Raw genomic sequence first — 17,592 nt, 5'->3', positions numbered from 1 at the left:
AGCAGCAGCAACAAGCAAGCCGCAAGCAGCAGCAAGAATCAAGCAGCAAGCAGCAAGCAGCAGCAACCAGCAGCAAGTAGCACCAATTAGAAAACAGCAAACAGCAGAAAACTGCAAGCAGCAGCAAGCTAAAGCAAGAAGAAAGCCGCAAGCAGCAAGCAGCTGCAAGAAGCAAGCAGTAAGCAGCAGCAAGCAGCAGCAAACAGCAAGCAGCAGCAGCAAGCACCAAGCAGCAGAAGCAAGCAGCAAGCAGCAGCAGCAAGGACCATGCAGCAGAAGCAAGCAGCAAGCTGAAGCCGCAAGCACCAAGCAGCAGCCGCTGACAGCCAGTAGCTGCTACAACTAGCAGAAGCAAGCAGCAAGGAGCAGCAAGAAACAAGCCGCGAGCAGAAGAAAGAAGCAACCAGCAAGCAGCAATCAGCAGCAAGCAGCAAGCACCAGCAAACACCAAGCAGCAGCAAGCAGAAAGCAGGAATCAGCAGCAAGCAGCAGCAGCAAACTGCAAGCACGAAGAAGCAGCAGCAAACAGCAAGCACCATGCAGCACAAGCAAGCAGCAAGCAGTAAGCAGCAGCAGCAAGAAGCAAGCCGCAAGCAGCAGCAAGAAGCAAGCAGAAGCAAGAAGCAGCAGCAAACAGCAAGCAGCTGCAAGCAGGAGCAAGAAGGAAGCAGCAAGCAGCCGCAACAGCAAGCACCAAGCAACATGCAGCAGAAACAAACAGCAAGCAGCACCAAGAAGCACCAGCAGCAGCAAGCAGCAGCAAGAAGCAAGAAGCAGCAGCAAAGAGCAAGCACCATGCAGCAGAAGCAAGCAACAAACAGCAGCAGCAAGCAGAAGGAGCAAGCACCAAGCGGCAGCAGCAAACAGCAAGAAGCAGCAAGCAGCAGAAAGCAGAAAGAAGCCAGAAGCAAGCAGCAAGCAGCAAGCACCAAGCAGGAGCAGCAAACAGCAAGCAGCAGCAGCAAACAGCAAGCAACAAGGAGAGAGCTGCAGCAGCAAGCATTAAACAGCAGCAAGCAGCGGTAAGCAGCCTGCAGCAGCAAGAATCAAGCAGCAGCACTCCGCAGTATGCAGCAAGCAGCAGCAAGCACCAGCAAACAGCAGCAGCAGCAAGCACCAGCAAACAGCAGCAGCAGCAACAGCAAGCAGCAAGCACCAAGCACCAAGCAGCAGCAAACAGCAAGCATCATCAAGAACCAAGCCGCAGGCAGCCGCAAGCAGCAGCTAGAACCAAGCAGCAAGCATGAGCAAGAACCAAGCAGCAAGCAGCAGCAAAAAACAAGCAGCAACCAGTAGTAGCAAATAGCATCTAGCAGCAGCAGGCAGCAACAAGAAGCACGACGCAAGAACCAAGCACTAGCAAGTAGCAACAAGCAGCAAGCAGTAGCAAGAAGCAAGCCGCAAGCAGCAGCAAGAAGCAAGCAGCACCAAGATCCAAAGAGCATCAAGGACAAAGAAGCAAGCAACAGCAAAAAGCAACGAGCAACGAGCAGCAAGCAGCAAGCAGCAGCAAGAAGCAAGCCGCAAGCAGCAGCAAGAAGCAAGCAGCAAACAGCAGCAGGCGGCTGCAAGAAGCAGCAGCAAGGACCAAGAACCAGCAGCAGCAAGCAGGAGCAGCAAACAGCAAGCAGCAAGAAGCAGCAGCAAGCAACATGCACCAGAAGCTAGCAGCAAGCAGCAGCAAACAGCAAGCAGCAAGCACCATGCAGCAGAAGCAAGCAGCACGCAGCAGCAGCAACAAGCAAGCCACAAGCAGCAAGGAGCAGCTAGAAACAAGCCGCAAGCAGCATCAAGAAGCAAGCAAAACGCACCAATCAGCAGCAAACAGCAGCATCAAACAGATAGCAGTAGCAGCAACCAGCAGCAGCAAGCAGCAAGCCGCAGCAGCAAAAAGCAAGCAACAAGCAGCAGCAAGAAGCAAGCCGCAAGCAGAAGCAAGCAGCAAGCAGCAATCAGCAAGCAGCAGCAAGCAGAAAGCAGTAATCAGCAGCAAGCAGCAGCAGCAAACAGCAAGCAGCTAGAAGCAGCACCAAACACCAAGAACCAGCAGCAGCAAGCAGCAAGAAGCAGCAGCAAACAGCAAGCGCCATGCAGCAGAAGCAAGCAGCAAGCAGCAAGCACCAAGCAGCAGCAGCAGCAGCAGAGAGCAAGCAGCAGCAACCACCAGCAAGAATCAAGCCGCAAGCAGCAAGCAGCAGCAAGAAGCAAGCACTATGCAGCAGAAGCAAGCAGCAAGCACTATGCAGCAGAAGCAAGCAGGAAGCAGCAGCAAACACCAAGCAGCAGAAGCAAACAGCAAGCAGCAAGCACCATGCAGCAGAAGCAAGCAGCAAGCAGAAGCAGCAAGCACCCAGCAGCAGCCGCAGACAGCGAGCTGCTGCTGCAACTAGCAGCAGGCAGCAGCAAACAGCAAGGAGCAGCAAGAAAAAAGCCGCGAGTAGCATCAAGAAGCAACCAGCAAGAAGCAATCAGCAGCAAGCAGCAAGCACCAGCAAACACCAAGCAGCAGCAAGCAGAAAGCAGTAATCAGCAGCAAGCAGCAGCAGCAAACAGCAAGCAGCAAGAAGCAGCAGCAAGCACCAAGAACCAGCAACAGCAAGCAGCAAGAAGCAGCAGCAAACAGCAAGCACCACGCAGCAGAAGCAAGCAGCAAGCACCAAGCAGCAGCAGCAAGCAGCAGCAAGCAGCAAGCAGCAGCAAGTAGCAAGACGCAGCAGCAAACAGCCAGCAGCAGCAAGAAGCATGTAGCAAGCAGCCGCCAAGAGCAAGCACCAAGCAACGTGCAGCAGAAGCAAACAGCAAACAGCACTAAGAAGCAGCAGCAGCAAGCAGCAGCAGCAACCAGCAGCAGCAAACAAGGGGCAGCAGCAAACAGCAAGCAGCAGCAGCAAGGAGCAAGCAAAAGCAGCAAGCATCAAACAGCAGCAAGCAGAAGTAAGCAGCCAGCAGCAGCAAGAAGCAAGCAGCAAGTATCAGCAGCAAACAGTAAGCACCATGCAGCAGAAGCAAGCAACAAGCAGCAGCAGCAAGCAGAAGGAGCAACCTCCAAGCAGCAGCAGCAAACAGCAAGCAGCTGGCAGCAGAAAGAAGCCAGCAGCAACCAGCAAGCAGAAGCAGCAGCAAGCACCAAGCACCAAGCAGCAGCAGCAAGCAGCAACAAGCAAGCAGCATCAACAAGCAAGCAGCAGCTACAAGCAAGCAGCAGCATGCAGCACCGAGCAGCTGCAAGATGCAGGAAAAAGCAAGCCGCAAGCAGCAGCATGAAGCAAGCAACATGAAGAAGCAAGCAGCAAGCGGCAGCAGCAAACAGCAAGCAGCAAGCTACGGAAAGAAGCATGCCGCAAGCAGCAGCAGGCAGCAGCAAGAAGCAAGCAGCAAGCAGAAGCAAGCAGCAGTAGCAAGAAAAGCAGCAAACAGGAAGCACCAACCAGCCGCCGCAAACACCAAGCAGCAGCTGCAACTCGCAGCAAGCTGCAAGGACCAGCAAGAAACAAGCCTCAAGCAGCAGCAAGAAGTAAGCAGCAAGCAGAAATGAGCAGCAAGCAGCAGCAAGCACCAACCACCAGCAAACAGCAAAAAGCAGCACCAGGAAGCAAATAGCAGCAAGAAGCAGCCCGCAGCAAGAATCAAACAGCAATCAGGAAAGAGCAGCAATCAGCAGCAAGGAGAAGTATGCAACAAGGACCAGCAAACAGCAAGCAGCAGCAGGCACCAGTAAGCAGCAAGCCGCAGCAAACAGCAAGCTGCAAGCTGCAGCACCAAACAACAAGCAGCAAGCACCATGCAGCAGAAGCAGCAGCAAGCTGCAGCAAGCAGTAGCAAGAAGCAAGCAGCAGCAAGAACCAAGCAGCAACCAGCAGCAATCAGCAGCAATCAGCAAGCAGCAAACAGCAGCAAGCAGCAGCAGGAAGCAAGCAGCAAACAGCAGCAGGCGGCAGCAAGAAGCAAGAATCAGCAAGCAGCGGCAAGAAGCAAGCGCCAAGCAGCTTCAGGCAGCAACAAGAATCAAGCAGCAGCAAACAATAAGCACCATGCAGCAGATGCAAGCAGGAAGCAGCAGCACCAAGCACCATGCAGCAAACAGCAAGCAGCAGAAAGCAGCAGCAAACAGGAGCAAGAATCAAGCCGCAACCAGAAGCAAGCAGCAAGCTGCAGCAAGAACTAAGCTGCAGGCAGCAGCAAGCACCAGCAAGAAGCAGCAGCAAGCAGCAGCAAAAAGCAAGCAGCAAACAAGAAGCAAGAAGCAAGCCTCAAGCAGCAGCAAGAAACAAGCAGCATTAATCAGCAAGGAGCAAACAGCAGCAAGCAGCTGCATTCAGCAAGCAGCAGCAATCAGGTGAAAGAAACAAGCCACAAGCAGCAGCAAGAATCAAGCGGCAAGCGACAGCAAGAAGCAAGCAGCAAGCAACATTCACCAGCAAGCAGCAGCACCAAGCAGAAAGCAGTAGCAGCAACCAGCATTAGCAAGCACCAAGCAGCAGCAGCAAACAGCAAGCAACAAGCAGCAAGCAGCAAGGAACAGCAAGAAGCAAACCGCAAGCAGAAGCAAGCAACCAGCAGCAGCAAGAAGCAAACAGCAAGCAGCAGCAAACACCAAGCAGCAAGGACCATGCAGCAGCAGCAACCAACAAGCAGAAGCTTCAAGCTGCAGAAGCAAGAAGCAAGCAGCAGTAAGCAAAAGCAACCAACAGCAAGCAGCAGCAATCAGAAGCAAGAAGGAAGCCGGAAGCAGCAGCAAGAAGCAAGCCGCAGGCAGCACCAATCAGCAAACAGCAGCAAACAGCAAGCAGCAGCAAGCGACAGCATTCAATAAGCAGCAGCAAGCATGCAGCAAGCAGCAGCAGGCAGCAGCAAGAATCAAGCAGCGGCAAGCAGCAAGCACCAGCAGCAAGCACCATGCAGCAGAAGCAAGCAGCAAGCACCAGCAGCAAGCACCATGCAGCAGAAGCAAGCACCAAGCAGCAAACAGCAAGCAGCAGCAGAAAGCAGCAGCAAGCAGCCGCAAGAAAAAAGCAGCAAGCAACACCAAAAAGCAAGCAGCAAACAGCAGCAGGCGGTAGCAAGAAGCAAGCACCAGCAAGCAGCAAGCAGCAGCAGCAAGAACCAAGAAGCAAGAAGCAACCAGCAAGCAGTAATCAGCAGTAAGCAGCAAGCACCAGCAAACAGCAATCAGCAGCAAGCAGGAAGCAGAAAGCAGGAATCAGCAGCAACCAGCAGCAGCTAACAGCAAGCAGCAAGCACCATGCAGCAGAAGCAAGCAGCAAGCAGCACCAGAAAGCAGATAGCAGTAGCAGCAACCAGCGGCAGCAAGCAGCAAGCACCTAGCCGCAGCAGCAAACAGCAAGCAACAAGCAGCAGCAAGGAAGCAAGCCGCAAGCAGAAGCAAGCAGCAATCAGCAGCAAGCAGCAAGCAGCAGTATGCAGCAAGCACCAGCAAAGAGTAGGCTGCAAGCAGCAGCAAACAGCAAGCAGCAGTAAGCAGCCTGCAGCAGCAAGAAGCAAGCAGCAATCAGCAGAGAGCAACAGCAAGCCGCAGTATGCAGCAAACAGCAGCAAGCACCAGCAAACAGCAAGCAGCAAGCACAAAGCAGCAGGCGCAGACATCGAGCAGCTGCTCCAACTAGCAGCAGCAAGCAGCAAGGAGCAGCAAAAGACAAGCCGCGAGCACCAGCTAGAAGAAACCAGCAAGCAGCAATCAGCAGCAAGCAGCAAGCACCAGCAAACAGCAAGCAGCACCAAGCAGCAAGCAGAAAGCAGGAATCAGAAACAATCAGGAGCAGCAGCAAACAACAAGCAGCAAGAAGCAGCAGCAAGCACCAAAACCGAGCAGCAGCAAGCAGCAAGAAGCAGCAGCAAACAGCAAGCACCATGCAGCAGAAGGAGCAAGCAGCACCAAGAAGCAGCAGCAGCAAGCACAAAGCAGAAAGAAGCAGGAGCAAAGAGCAATCACCATGCAGCAGCAGCAAGCAGCAAGCACCATGCAGCAGAAGAAAGCAGCAAGCAGCAGCAAGCAGAAGCAACAAGCCCCAAGCAGCAGCCGCAGACTTTGAGCAGCTGCTGCAACTAGCAGCAGGCAACAGCAAACAGTAAGGATCAGCAAGAAACCAGCCGGAGCAGCAGCAAGAAGCAACCAGCAAGCAGCAAGCACCAGCAAACAGCAAGCAGCAGCAAACAGAAAGCAGTAATCATCAGCAACAAGCAGCAGCAAACAGCAAGCAGCAAGAAGCAGCAGCAAACAGCAAGCATCATGCAGCCGAAGCAAGCAGCAAGCACCAAGCAGCAGCAGCAAACAGCAAGATGCAGCACGCAGCAGCAAGAAGCAAGCCGCAAGCAGCAGCAAGTAGCAAGCAGCAGCAAGAAGCAAACAGAAGCAAGAAGCAAGCAGCAGCAAACAGCAAGCAGCAGCAAGAAGCAAGCAGCCGCAAAGAGCAAGCACCAAGCAACATGCAGCAGAAGCAAACAGCAAGTAGCACTAAGAAGCATCAGCAGCAAGCAGCAGCAAGCAGCCAGCAGTAGCAAACACCAAGAAGCAGCAACAAACAGCAAGCACCATGCAGCAGAAGCAAGAAGCAAACAGCAAGCAGCTGGCAGCAAGCAGCCGAAAACAGCAAGCACCAAGCAACATGCAGCAGAAGAAAACAGCAAGCAGCACCAAGAAGCAGCAGCAGCAAGCAGAAAGAAGCAGGAGCAAAGAGCAAGCACCATGCAGCAGAAGCAAGCAGCTAGCACAAGAAGCAAGCACCAAGGAGCAGCAGCAAACAGCAGGCAGCAGAAAGTAGCCAGCAGCAAGCAGCCACCAGCAGCAGCAAGCAAGGGGAAGCAGCAAACAGCAAGCACAAGGAGCAAGCTGAGCAGCCAGCATTAAACAGCAGCAAGCAGCAGTAAGCAGCCTGCAGCACCAAGAAGCAAGCAAGTATCAGCAGCAAACAGCAAGCACCATGCAGCAGAAGCAAGCAGGAGCAAGCACCAAGCAGCAGCAGCGAACAGCAAGCAGCAGGCAGCAGAAAGAAGCCAGCAGCAACCAGTCAGCAGAAGCAGCAGCAACCAGCAGCAGCAAGAAGCAAGCACCATGCAGCAGAAGCAAGCAGCAAGCAGCAGCAGCAAGCAGAAGCAACATTCAGCAAGGAGCAGCAAGAAGCAAACCACAAGCAGCAAGGAGCAGCAAGAAGCTAGCCGCAAGCAGCAGCAAACAGGAGCAAGAATCAAGCCGCAAGCTGCAGCAAGAACTAAGCCGCAGGCAGCAGCAAGCACCAGCAAGAAGCAGCAGCAAGCACCAGCAAAAAGCAAGCAACAAACAAGAAGCAAGAAGCAAGCCTCAAGCAGCAGCAAGAAGCAAGCAGCAGGAATCAGCAAGGAGCAAACAGCAGCAAGCAGCTGCATTCAGCAAGCAGCAGCAATCAGGTGAAAGAAACAAGCCACAAGCAGCATCAAGAATCAAGCGGCAAGCGGCAGCAAGAAGCAAGCAGCAAGCAACATTCCCCAGCAAGCAGCAGCACCAAGCAGAATGCAGTAGCAGCAACCAGCATTAGCAAGCACCAAGCAGCATCAGCAAACAGCAAGCAACAAGCAGCAAGCAGCAAGGAACAGCAAGAAGCAAACCGCAAGCAGAAGCAAGCAACCAGCAGCAGCAAGAAGCAAACAGCAAGCAGCAGCAAACAAAAAGCAGCAAGGACCATGCAGCAGCAGCAACCAACAAGCAGCAGCTTCAAGCTGCAGAAGCAAGAAGCAAGCAGCAGTAAGCAAAAGCAACCAACAGCAAGCAGCAGCAATCAGAAGCAACAAGGAAGCCGGAAGCAGCAGCAAGAAGCAAGCAGCAGGAAGCACCAATCAGCAAACAGCAGCAAACAGCAAGCAGCAGCAAGCAGCAGAATTCAATAAGCAGCAGCAAGCATGCAGCAAGCAGCAGCAGGCAGCTGCAAGAATCAAGCAGCATCAAGCAGCAAGCACCATGCAGCAGAAGCAAGCAGCAAGCACCAGCAGCAAGCACCATGCAGCAGAAGCAAGCAGCAAGCACCAGCAGCAAGCACCATGCAGCAGAAGCAAGCACCCAGCAGCAAACAGCAAGCAGCCGCAAGAAAAAAGCAGCAAGGAACTCCAAAAAGCAAGCAGCAAACAGCAGCAGGTGGTAGCAAGAAGCAAGCACCAGCAAGCAGCAATCAGCAGTAAGCAGCAAGCACCAGCAAACAGCAATCAGACGCAAGCAGGAAGCAGAAAGCAGGAATCAGCAGCAAACAGCAGCAGCTAACAGCAAGCAGCAAGCACCATGCAGCAGATGCAAGAAGAAAGCAGCAGCAGCAAGCAGAACCAGCAAGAAGCAAGCCACAAGCAGCAAGGAGCAGCTAGAAACAAGGCGCAAGCAGCGGCAAGAAGCAAGCAAAACGCAGCAATCAGCAGCGAGCAGCACCAGAAAGCAGATAGCAGTAGCAGCAACCAGCGGCAGCAAGCAGCAAGCACCTGGCCGCAGCAGCAAACAGCAAGCAACAAGCAGCAGCAAGGAAGCAAGCCGCAAGCAGAAGCAAGCAGCAAGAAGCAAGCAGCAATCAGCAGCAAGCAGCAAGCAGCAGTATGCAGCAAGCACCAGCAAAGAGTAGGCTGCAAGCAGCAGCAAGCACCAGCAAACAGCAATCAGCATCAAGCAGCAAGCACCAGCAAACAGCAAGCAGCACCAAGCAGCAAGCAGAAAGCAGGAATCAGAAACAATCAGCAGCAGCAGCAAACAACAAGCAGCAAGGAACAGCAGCAAGCACCAAAACCGAGCAGCAGCAAGCAGCAAGAAGCAGCAGCAAACAGCAAGCACCATGCAGCAGAAGAAGCAAGCAGCACCAAGAAGCAGCAGCAGCAAGCACAAAGCAGAAAGAAGCAGGAGCAAAGAGCAAGCACCATGCAGCAGCAGCAAGCAGCAAGCACCATGCAGCAGAAGAAAGCAGCAAGCAGCAGCAAGCAGAAGCAGCAAGCCCCAAGCAGCAGCCGCAGACTTTCAGCAGCTGCTGCAACTAGCAGCAGGCAACAGCAAACAGCAAGGAGCAGCAAGAAACCAGCTGGAGCAGCAGCAAGAAGCAACCAGAAAGCAGCAAGAACAAGCAAACAGCAAGCAGCAGCAAGCAGAAAGCAGTAATCATCAGCAACAAGCAGCAGCAAACAGCAAGTAGCAAGAAGCAGCAGCAAACAGCAAGCATCATGCAGCAGAAGCAAGCAGCAAGCACCAAGCAGCAGCAGCAAACAGCAAGCAGCAGCACGCAGCAGCAAGAAGCAAGCCGCAAGCAGAAGCAAATAGCAAGCAGCAGCAAGAAGCAAACAGAAGCAAGAAGCAAGCAGCAGCAAACAGCAAGCAGCAGCGAGAAGCAAGCAGCCGCAAAGAGCAAGCACCAAGCAACATGCAGCAGAAGCAAACAGCAAGTAGCACTAAGAAGCATCAGCAGCAAGCAGCAGCAAGCAGCCAGCAGTAGCAAACACCAAGAAGCAGCAACAAACAGCAAGCACCATGCAGCAGAAGCAAGAAGCAAACAGCAAGCAGCAGGCAGCAAGCAGCCGAAAACAGCAAGCACCAAGCAACATGCAGCAGAAGAAAACAGCAAGCAGCACCAAGAAGCAGCAGCAGCAAGCAGAGAGAAGCAGGAGCAAAGAGTAAGCACCATGCAGCAGAAGCAAGCAGGAAGCAGAAGGAGCAAGCACTAAGCAGCAGCAGCAAACAGCAGGCAGCAGAAAGTAGCCAGCAGCAAGCAGCAACCAGCAGCAGCAAGCAAGGGGAAGCAGCAAACAGCAAGCAACAAGGAGCAAGCTGCAGCAGCCAGCATTAAACAGCAGCAAGCAGCAGTAAGCAGCCTGCGGCACCAAGAAGCAAGCAAGTATCAGCAGCAAACAGCAAGCACCATGCAGCAGAAGCAAGCAGGAGCAAGCACCAAGCAGCAGCAGCGAACAGCAAGCAGCAGGCAGCAGAAAGAAGCCAGCAGCAACCAGTCAGCAGAAGCAGCAGCAACCAGCAGCAGCAAGAAGCAAGCACCATGCAGCAGAAGCAAGCAGCAAGCGGCAGCAGCAAGCAGAAGCAACATTCAGCAAGGAGCAGCAAGAAGCAAGCCACAAGCAGCAAGGAGCAGCAAGAAGCTAGCCGCAAGCAGCAGCAAGCAGCAGCAAGAAGCAAGCAGAAAGCAGCAGAAAGCAGCAGCAACAAGCAAAAAGCAGGAGCAGCAAACAGCAAGCAAAAAGCAGCAAGCAGCAGCAAGAAGCAAGCCGCAAGCAGAAGCAAGAAGCAAGCAGAAATCAGAGGCAAGCAGCAAGCAGCAGTATGCAGCAACCACCAGCAAACAGCAAGCTGCAAACAGCAGCAAGCAGCAGCAAGAAGCAAGCAGCAAACAGCAGCAGGTGGCAGCAATAAGCAAGCAGCAGCAATCAGCAAGCAGCAAGCAGCAGCAAGAAGCAAGCGCCAAGAAGCAACAGGCAGCAGCAAGAATCAAGCAGCAGCAAGAAGCAAGCAACAGCAAGAACCAAGCAGCAACCAGCAGCAAGCAGCAACAAGAAGCAAGCAGCAAACAGCAGCAGGCGGCAGCAAGAAGCAAGAAGAACCAAGCTGCAGCAAGAAACAAGCGCCAAGCAGCAATAGGCAGCAGCAAGAATCAAGCAGCAGCAAACAGCAAGCACCATGTATCAGAACCAAGCAGCAAGCAGCAGCACCAAGCACCATGAGCAGAAGCAAGCACCAAGCAGCAAACAGCAGGCAACAGAAAGCAGCAGCAAACAGCAAACAGGAGCAAGAATCAAGCCGAGAAGAGAAGCAAGCTGCAAGCAGCAGCAAGAACCAAGCCGCAGGCAGCAGGAAGAACCAGCAAGAAGCAGCAGCAAGCAACAGAAAGAAAAAAGCAGCAAGCAGCAGCAAACAAGAAGCAAGAAGCAAGCCTCAAGCAGCAGCAAGAAGCAAGCAGCAGCAATCAGCAAGGAGCAAGCAGCCGCAAGCAGCAACATTCAGCAAGCAGCTGCAAGAAGCAAGCAGCAAGCAACATTCACCAGCAAGCAGCAGTAGCAGCAACCAGCAGCAGCAAGCACCAAGCAGCATGGAACAGCAAGAAGCACGCCGCAAGCAGATGCAAGCAACAAGCAGCCGTAAGAAGCACACACCAGCAGCAAGCACCATGCAGCAGCAGCAACCAACAAGCAGCCGCTTCAAGCTGCAGAAGCAAGAAGCAAACAGCGGCAAGCAAAAGCAAACAGCAAGCAGCAGCAATCAGCAGCAAGAAGGAAGCCGGAAGCAGAAGCAAGAAACATGCAGCAAACAGCAGCAAAAAGCAAGTAGCAAACAGCAGCAGGCGGCAGCAAGAAGCAAGCAGCAGCAGCAAGAACCAAGCAGCACCAAGAACCAAGAAGAAAGAAGCAACCAGCAAGCAGCAATCAGCACCAAGCAGCAAGCGCCAGCAAACGGCAATCAGCAGCAAGCAGGAAGCAGAAAGCAGGAATCAGCAGCAAGCAGCAAGAATTAGCACCAAGCACCAAGAACCAGCAGCAGGAAGCAGCAGCAGCAAGCATCATGCAGCAGAAGCAAGCAGGATGCAGCAGCAGCAAGCAGAAGCAGCATGCAGCAGCAAGAAGCAAGCCGCAAGCAGCAAGGAGCAGCTAGAAACAAGCCGCAAGCAGCAGTAAGAAGCAAGCAAAACGCAGCAATCAGCAGCAAGCATATAGCAGTAGCAACAACCAACAGCAGCAAGCAGCAAGCACCAAGCACCAGCAGCAAAGTGCACGCAGTAAGCAGCACCAAGAATCAGCAGCAAGAAGCAGCAGCAAACAGCAAGCACCATGCAGCAGAAGCAAGCAGCAAGCAGCAACAGAGTGCAGCAGGCAAAAGAAAGAAGCCAACAGCAAGCAGCAGCAGCGACCAGCAGCAGCAAGCAGCAAGCACCAAACACCAAGCAGCAGCAGCAGCAAACAGCAAGCAGCAGCATCAAACAGCAAGCAGCAAGAAGCAGCAAGCTACATGCACCAGAAACTAGCAGCCAGCAGCAGCAAACAGCAAGCAGCAAGCACCATGCAGCAGAAGCAAGCAGAAAGCAGCAGCAGCAGCAAGCAGAAGCAGCAAGCTGGAAGCAGCAGCAAGAAGCAAGCCGCACGCAACAAGGAGCAGCTAGAAACAAGCCGCAAGCTGCATCAAGAAGCAAGCAAAACGCATCAATCAGTAGTAAGCAGCAGCAGCATGCAGATAGCAGTAGCAGCAACCAGCAGCAGCAAGCACCAAGCCGCAGCAGCAAACAGCAAGCAACAAGCAGCAGCAAGCAGCAGTATGCAGCAATCACCAGCAAACAGAAAGCTGCAAGCAACAGCAAGCAGCAGCAAACAGCAAGCAGAGCAGCAAGCACCATGCAGTAGCAGCAACTAGCAAGCAGCAAGCAGCAGCACCAATCACCAAGAACCAGCAGCAGCAAGCAGCAGCAGCAAACAGCAAGCACCATGCAGCAGAAGCAAGCAGCAAGCAGCAGCAAGAAGCAAGCCTCAAGCTGAGGCAAGCAGCACCAATCAGCAAACAGCAGCAAACAGCAAGCAGCAGCATTCAACATGCAGCAGCAAGAAGCAAGCCACAAGCAGCAAGAAGCAAGCAGCAGCAGGCAACAGCATGCAGCAAGGACCACGCAGCAGGAGCAAGCAGCAAGTACCAGCAGAAAGCACCACGCAGCAGAAGCAAGCACCAAGCAGCAAACAGCAAGCAGCAGCAGAAAGCAGCAGCAAGCAGCAGCAAAAACCAAGCAGCAAGCAGCAGCAAACAGCAGCAAGCAGCGACCAGCAGCAGGCGGCAGCAAGAATCAAGTAGCAGCCGCAAGAACCAAGAAGCAAGAAGCAACCAGCAAGCAGCAATCAGCAGCAAGCACTAGCAAACAGCAATCAGCAGCAAGCAGGAAGCAGAAAGCAGGAATCAGCAGCAAGCAGCAGGAATTAGCACCAAGCACCAAGAACCAGCAGCAGGAAGCAGCAGCAAACAGCAAGCAGCAAGGGCCATGCAGCAGAAGCAAGCAGGATGCAGCAGCAGCAAGCAGAAGCAGCATGCAGCAGCAAGAAGCAAGCCCCAAGCAGCAAGGAGCAGCTAGAAACAAGCCGCAAGCAACAGTAAGAAGCAAGCAAAACGCATCAATCAGCAGCAAGCAGCAGCAGCAAGCAGATAGCAGTAGCAATAACCAACAGCAGCAAGCAGCAAGCACCAAGCACCAGCAGCAAACTGCACGCAGCAAGCAGCACCAAGAAGCACCAGCAAGAATCAAAAAGCGGCAGCAAGAAGCAGCAGCAAACAGCAAGCACCATGCAGCAGAAGCAAGCAGCAAGCAGCAGCAGAGTGCAGCAGGCAAAAGAAAGAGGCCAACAGCAAGTAGCAGCAGCAAGCAGCGAGCACCAAACACCAAGCAGCAGCAGCAAACAGCAAGCAGCAGCATCAAACAGCAAGGAGCAAAGAGCAAGCTGCAGCAGCAAGAAGCAGTAAGCAGCCTGTAGCAGCAAGAAGCAAGCAGCAATCAACAAGCAGCAGCAAGCCGCAGTATGCAGCAAGCAGCAGCAAGCACCAGCAAACATCAAGCAGCATGGAGCAGCAGCAAGCACTGTGCAGCAGAAGCATGCAGCAAGAAGCAAGCCGGAAGCAGCAGCAAGAAGCAAGCAGCAGCAAGCAGCAAGCAGCCGCAAACAGCAGGCACCAAGCACCATGCAGCAGAAGCAAGCGGCAAGCAGCACCAAGAAGCAGCAGCAGCAACCAGCAAGAAGCAGCACCTAACAGCAAGCACCATGCAGCAGAAGCTAGCAGCAAGCAGAAGGAGCAAACACAAAGCAGCAGCAGCAAGCAGCAGGCAGCAGAAAGAAGCCAGCAACAAGCAGCAAGCAGCAGTAAGCCGCAGTATGCAGCAAGCAGCAGCAAGCACCAGCAAACAGCAAGAAGCAGCAGCAAGCAGCAAGCAGTGGCAAGAAGCAAGCCACAAATATCAAGGAGCAGCTAGAAGAAAGCCGCAAGCAGCTGCAGGCAGCAGCAAGAAGCAAGCAAAAAGCAGCAATCAGCAGCAAGCAGCAGCAAGCAGAAAGCAGTAGCAGCAACCAGCCGCAGCAAGCACCAAGCAGCAGCAGCAAACAGCAAGCAGCAAGGAGCAAGCGGCAGCAGCAAGCACAAAACAGCAGCAAACAGCAAGCAGCAGCAAGCACCAGCAAACATCAAGCAGCATGCAGTAGCAGCAAGCAGCAAGCAAACAGCAAGCAACATGCACCAGAAGCTAGCAGCAAGGAGCAGCAGCAAACAGCAAGCAGCAAGCACCATGCAGCAGAAGCAAGCAGCAAGCACCAGCAAGAAGCAGGCCACAAGCAGCAAGGAGCAGAAAGAAACAAGCCGCAAGCAGCAGCAATGAGCAGCAGCAAGCAGAAAGCAGTAGCCGCAAGCTACAAGCACCAAAAAACAGCAGCAAACAGCAAGCAGCAAGAAGCAAGCCGCAAGCAGAAGAAAGCAGCAAGCAACAGCAAGAAGCAAGCAGCAATCAGCAGCATGCAGCAAGCAGCACTATGCAGCAAGCACCAACCACCAAGCAGCAATCGGCAGGAAGCAGCAAACATCAGCAAACAGCAAGCAGCAGCACACAGCAAGCAGAAAGCAGGAATCAGCAGCAAGCGCCTAGAACCAGCAGCAGCAAACAGCAAGCAGCAAGAACCAGCAGCAAACAGCAAGCACCGTGCAGCAGAAGCAAGCAGCAAGCACCAAGCACCAAGCAGCAGCAGCAAACAGCAAGCAGCAGCAAGAAGCAAGCCGCAAGCAGCAGACAGCAAGCACCATGCAGCAGAAGCAAGCAGCAAGCACCAAGCACCAAGCACCAAGCAGCAGCAGCAAACAGCAAGCAGCAGCAAGAAGCAAGCCGCAAGCAGCAGCAAGAAGCAAGCACAAGCAAGAAGCAGGCAGGAAGCAGCAGCATGCAGCCGCAAACAGCAAGCACCATGCAGCAGAAACAAGCAGCAAGCAGCACCAACAAGTAGCAGCAAAAAGCAGCAGCAAGCAGCAAAAAGCAGCAGCAAACAGCATGCGCCATGCAGCAGAAGCGAGCAGCAAGCAGGGAGAGCAAGCACCTATCAGCAGCAGCAAACAGCAAGCAACAGCAAGCAGCAGGCAGCAGAAAGGAGCCAGCAGCAAGCAGCAGCAACAAGCAGCAGCAAGCAGCAGCAACAGCCACCAGCAGCAGCAAGCACGAAGCAGCAGCAGCAAACCGCAAGCAGCAAGGAGCAAGCTGCAGCAGCAAGCAGCAGTAAGCAGCCTGCAGCAGCAAGCAGCAGCAAGCAGCAGCAAGCACCAGCAAACAGCAAGCAACAAGCAGCTGCAGCAAGCAGCCCCAAGCTACAGCAAGAAGCATGCCGCAAGCAGCAAGCAGCAGCAAGAAGCAAGCAGCAAGCAGCAGCAGGCAGCAGCAAGAACCAAGCAGCAGCAAACAGCAGCTGAAAGCACCATGCAGCAGAAGCAAGCAGCGAGTAGAAGCACCAATCAGAAGCAGCAAACAGCAAGCACCAACCAGCTGCTGCAAACAGCAAGCAATAGCTGAAATTCGCACCAAGCAGCAAGGACTAGCAAGAAACAAGCCTCAAGCAGCAGCAAGAAGCAAGCAGCAAGCAGCAGCAAGCACCAGCAAACAGCAAGCAGCAGCAAGCAGCACCAGGAAGCAGGTAGCAGCAAGAAGCCAGCAGGAAGCAACAGCAAGAAGAAGCAGGAGCAGCAGCAAGCAGAAAGCAGGAGCAGGCAGCAGCAAGAAGCAAACTGCAAGCAGCAGCAAGCAGCAGCAAGAAGCAAGCAACAAGCAGCAGCAAACAGCAAGCAGCAAGCACCATGCAGCAGAAGCAAGCAGCAATCAGCAGCAAACAGCAAGCAGCAAGATTCAGCAGCAAACAGCAAGCACCATGCAGCAGAAGCAAGCAGCAACCATTAGCAGCCAGCAGAAGCAGAAAGCACCAAACAGCAGCAGCAGCAAACAGCAAGCAGCAAGCGGGAAGGAGCAGCAAGAAACAAGCCGCAAGCAGCCGCAAGCAGCAAGCACCAGCAAACAGCAAGCAGCAGCAGCAACCAGCAGCATCAAGCCCAAGTACCAAGAACAAGCGGAAAGCAGCAGTATGCAGCGAGCAGCAGCAAGCGCCAGCAAGCAGCAAGCAACAGCAGCAAACAGCAAGCCGCAGCAGCGAGCTACAGCTGCAAACAGCAAGTAGCGAGAAACAAGCAGCAGACACAAGCAGCAGCAAGCACCAGCAAGACGCAGCAAGTAGCGCAAGTAGCAAGCAGCAGCAAGAAGCATGCAGAAAGCAGCAGCAACAAGCAAGCAGCAGCAAGAACCAAGCAGTAGCGAGGAGCAAGCAGCCGCTAGCAGCAAGAACCAAGCAGTAGCGAGGAGCAAGCAGCCGCTAGCAGCAAGCACCAGAAAGCAGCAGCAAGATGCAAGCAGCAAGCAGCAATCCGCAAGCAGCAAACAAGCAACAAGCAGCAGCAAACAGCGAGCAGCAGCAGCATGCAAATGAAGCAGCAGCAAGTAGCATCAAGCAGCAGGCAACAGCAGCAGCAAGCAGCAGCAAGAAGCACGCAGCAAGCAGCAAGCACCATTCAGCAGATGCAAGCAGCAAGCAGCAGAGACAAACACCAAGCAGCAAGAAGCAGCAGCAGCAAGCAGCAGCAAGCAGTAGCAAGCAGCAGCAGCAAACAGCAAGCACCATGCAGCAGAACCAAAAAGCAGCAGCAAGCAGAAGCACAAAGCACCAAGCAGCAGCAGCAAACAGCAAGCAGCAAGGAGCAGCATGAAACAAGCCGCAAGCAGCAGCAAGCAGCAGGCAGCAACAAGAAGCAAGCAGCAAGCACCAGCAAACAGCAAGCAGCAGCAGCAAGCACCAAGCAGCCAGCCGCCGCAAGAAGCATTCAGCGGGAAGGAGCACTATGCAGCAAGCAGCAGCAAGCTGCAACAGCAAACAGCAAGCAGCAGCAGCAGCAAGCAGCAAGAAGCAAGCTGCATGTGCAAGCTGCAGCAGCAAGCAGCGCAAGCAGCGCAAGCAGCAGGCAGCAGCAAGAAACAAGCAGCAAGCAGCAGCAGCAACAAGCAAGCAGCAGCAAAAAACATGCAGCAAGCAGCCGCTAGCAACAAGCAGCAGCAAGAAGCAAGCAGCAACCAGCAGCAAGCAGCAGCATACAGCAGCAAGCAGCAGCGAGCAGCAGCAGGCTGCAGCATGAAGCAAGCCGCAAGCAGCAACAAGCTGCAGTAAGAAGCTGCAGCAAGAAGCAAGCAGCAGCAAGCAGCATGCAGCAGGAAGCTGCAAGCAACAGCAAGCAGCAGCAGCAAACAGCAAGCAGCAGCAGCAAACTGCAAGAAGCAAGAAGCAGCAGCAAGCAGCAAGCACCATGCAGCAACAGTAAGCAGCAGCAAGAAGCAAGCAGTAGCAACCCGTAGCAAGCAGCAAGCATCAGCAACAAGCAAGAATCAAGCAGCAGCAAGCCGCAGCAAGAATCAAGCAGCAAGCAGCAGCAAGTACCAAGCAGCAGCAAGAAGTAAGCAGCAATAAGCAAGCAGCAGCAGCAAGCAGCACCAAGCAGCAAGCAACCGCAGCAGCTGCAACCAGAAGCAACAAGCAGCAGCAAGA

The 17,592-nt window shown here is 53.7% G+C and overlaps 2 protein-coding genes across 2 annotated transcripts; both read left to right on the top strand.

Annotated features, from left to right (window-relative positions):
- The first annotated feature begins 4,609 nt into the window (after window positions 1-4,609).
- Window positions 4,610-11,715, top strand: LOC144116171 (uncharacterized). Its single transcript, XM_077650879.1, has 5 exons — window positions 4,610-4,660; window positions 6,068-6,842; window positions 7,741-8,122; window positions 9,384-9,624; window positions 10,690-11,715. The coding sequence occupies exons 1-5, from the start codon at window positions 4,610-4,612 to the stop codon at window positions 11,626-11,628; spliced, it is 2,388 nt and encodes a 795-aa protein (XP_077507005.1). The 3' UTR covers window positions 11,629-11,715.
- A 2,545-nt stretch (window positions 11,716-14,260) lies between these two features.
- LOC144114791 (uncharacterized) lies at window positions 14,261-16,010 on the top strand. The gene has a single exon (XM_077648753.1). It carries the CDS (start codon window positions 14,348-14,350, stop codon window positions 15,422-15,424), a length of 1,077 nt encoding a protein of 358 aa, XP_077504879.1. The 5' UTR covers window positions 14,261-14,347; the 3' UTR covers window positions 15,425-16,010.
- Window positions 16,011-17,592: the final 1,582 nt, after the last annotated feature.

Source organism: Amblyomma americanum, chromosome 1 (assembly GCF_052857255.1).
Source record: "Amblyomma americanum isolate KBUSLIRL-KWMA chromosome 1, ASM5285725v1, whole genome shotgun sequence".
Taxonomy (NCBI): domain Eukaryota; kingdom Metazoa; phylum Arthropoda; class Arachnida; order Ixodida; family Ixodidae; genus Amblyomma; species Amblyomma americanum.
This window is presented reverse-complemented; position numbering and strand designations above follow the sequence as displayed.

Coding starts and splice junctions, on each gene's coding strand:
- LOC144116171 (XM_077650879.1), top strand. CDS start 4,610: ATGCAGCAGCAGCAACCAACAAGCAGAAGCTTCAAGCTGCAGAAGCAA. Junction 4,661..6,067: donor TCAAGCTGCAGAAGCAAGAA/GCAAGCAGCAGT, acceptor TGCTGCAACTAG/CAGCAGGCAACAGCAAACAG. Junction 8,123..9,383: donor CAAGCAGCAAACAGCAGCAG/GTGGTAGCAAGA, acceptor AACATGCAGCAG/AAGCAAACAGCAAGTAGCAC.
- LOC144114791 (XM_077648753.1), top strand. CDS start 14,348: ATGAGCAGCAGCAAGCAGAAAGCAGTAGCCGCAAGCTACAAGCACCAA.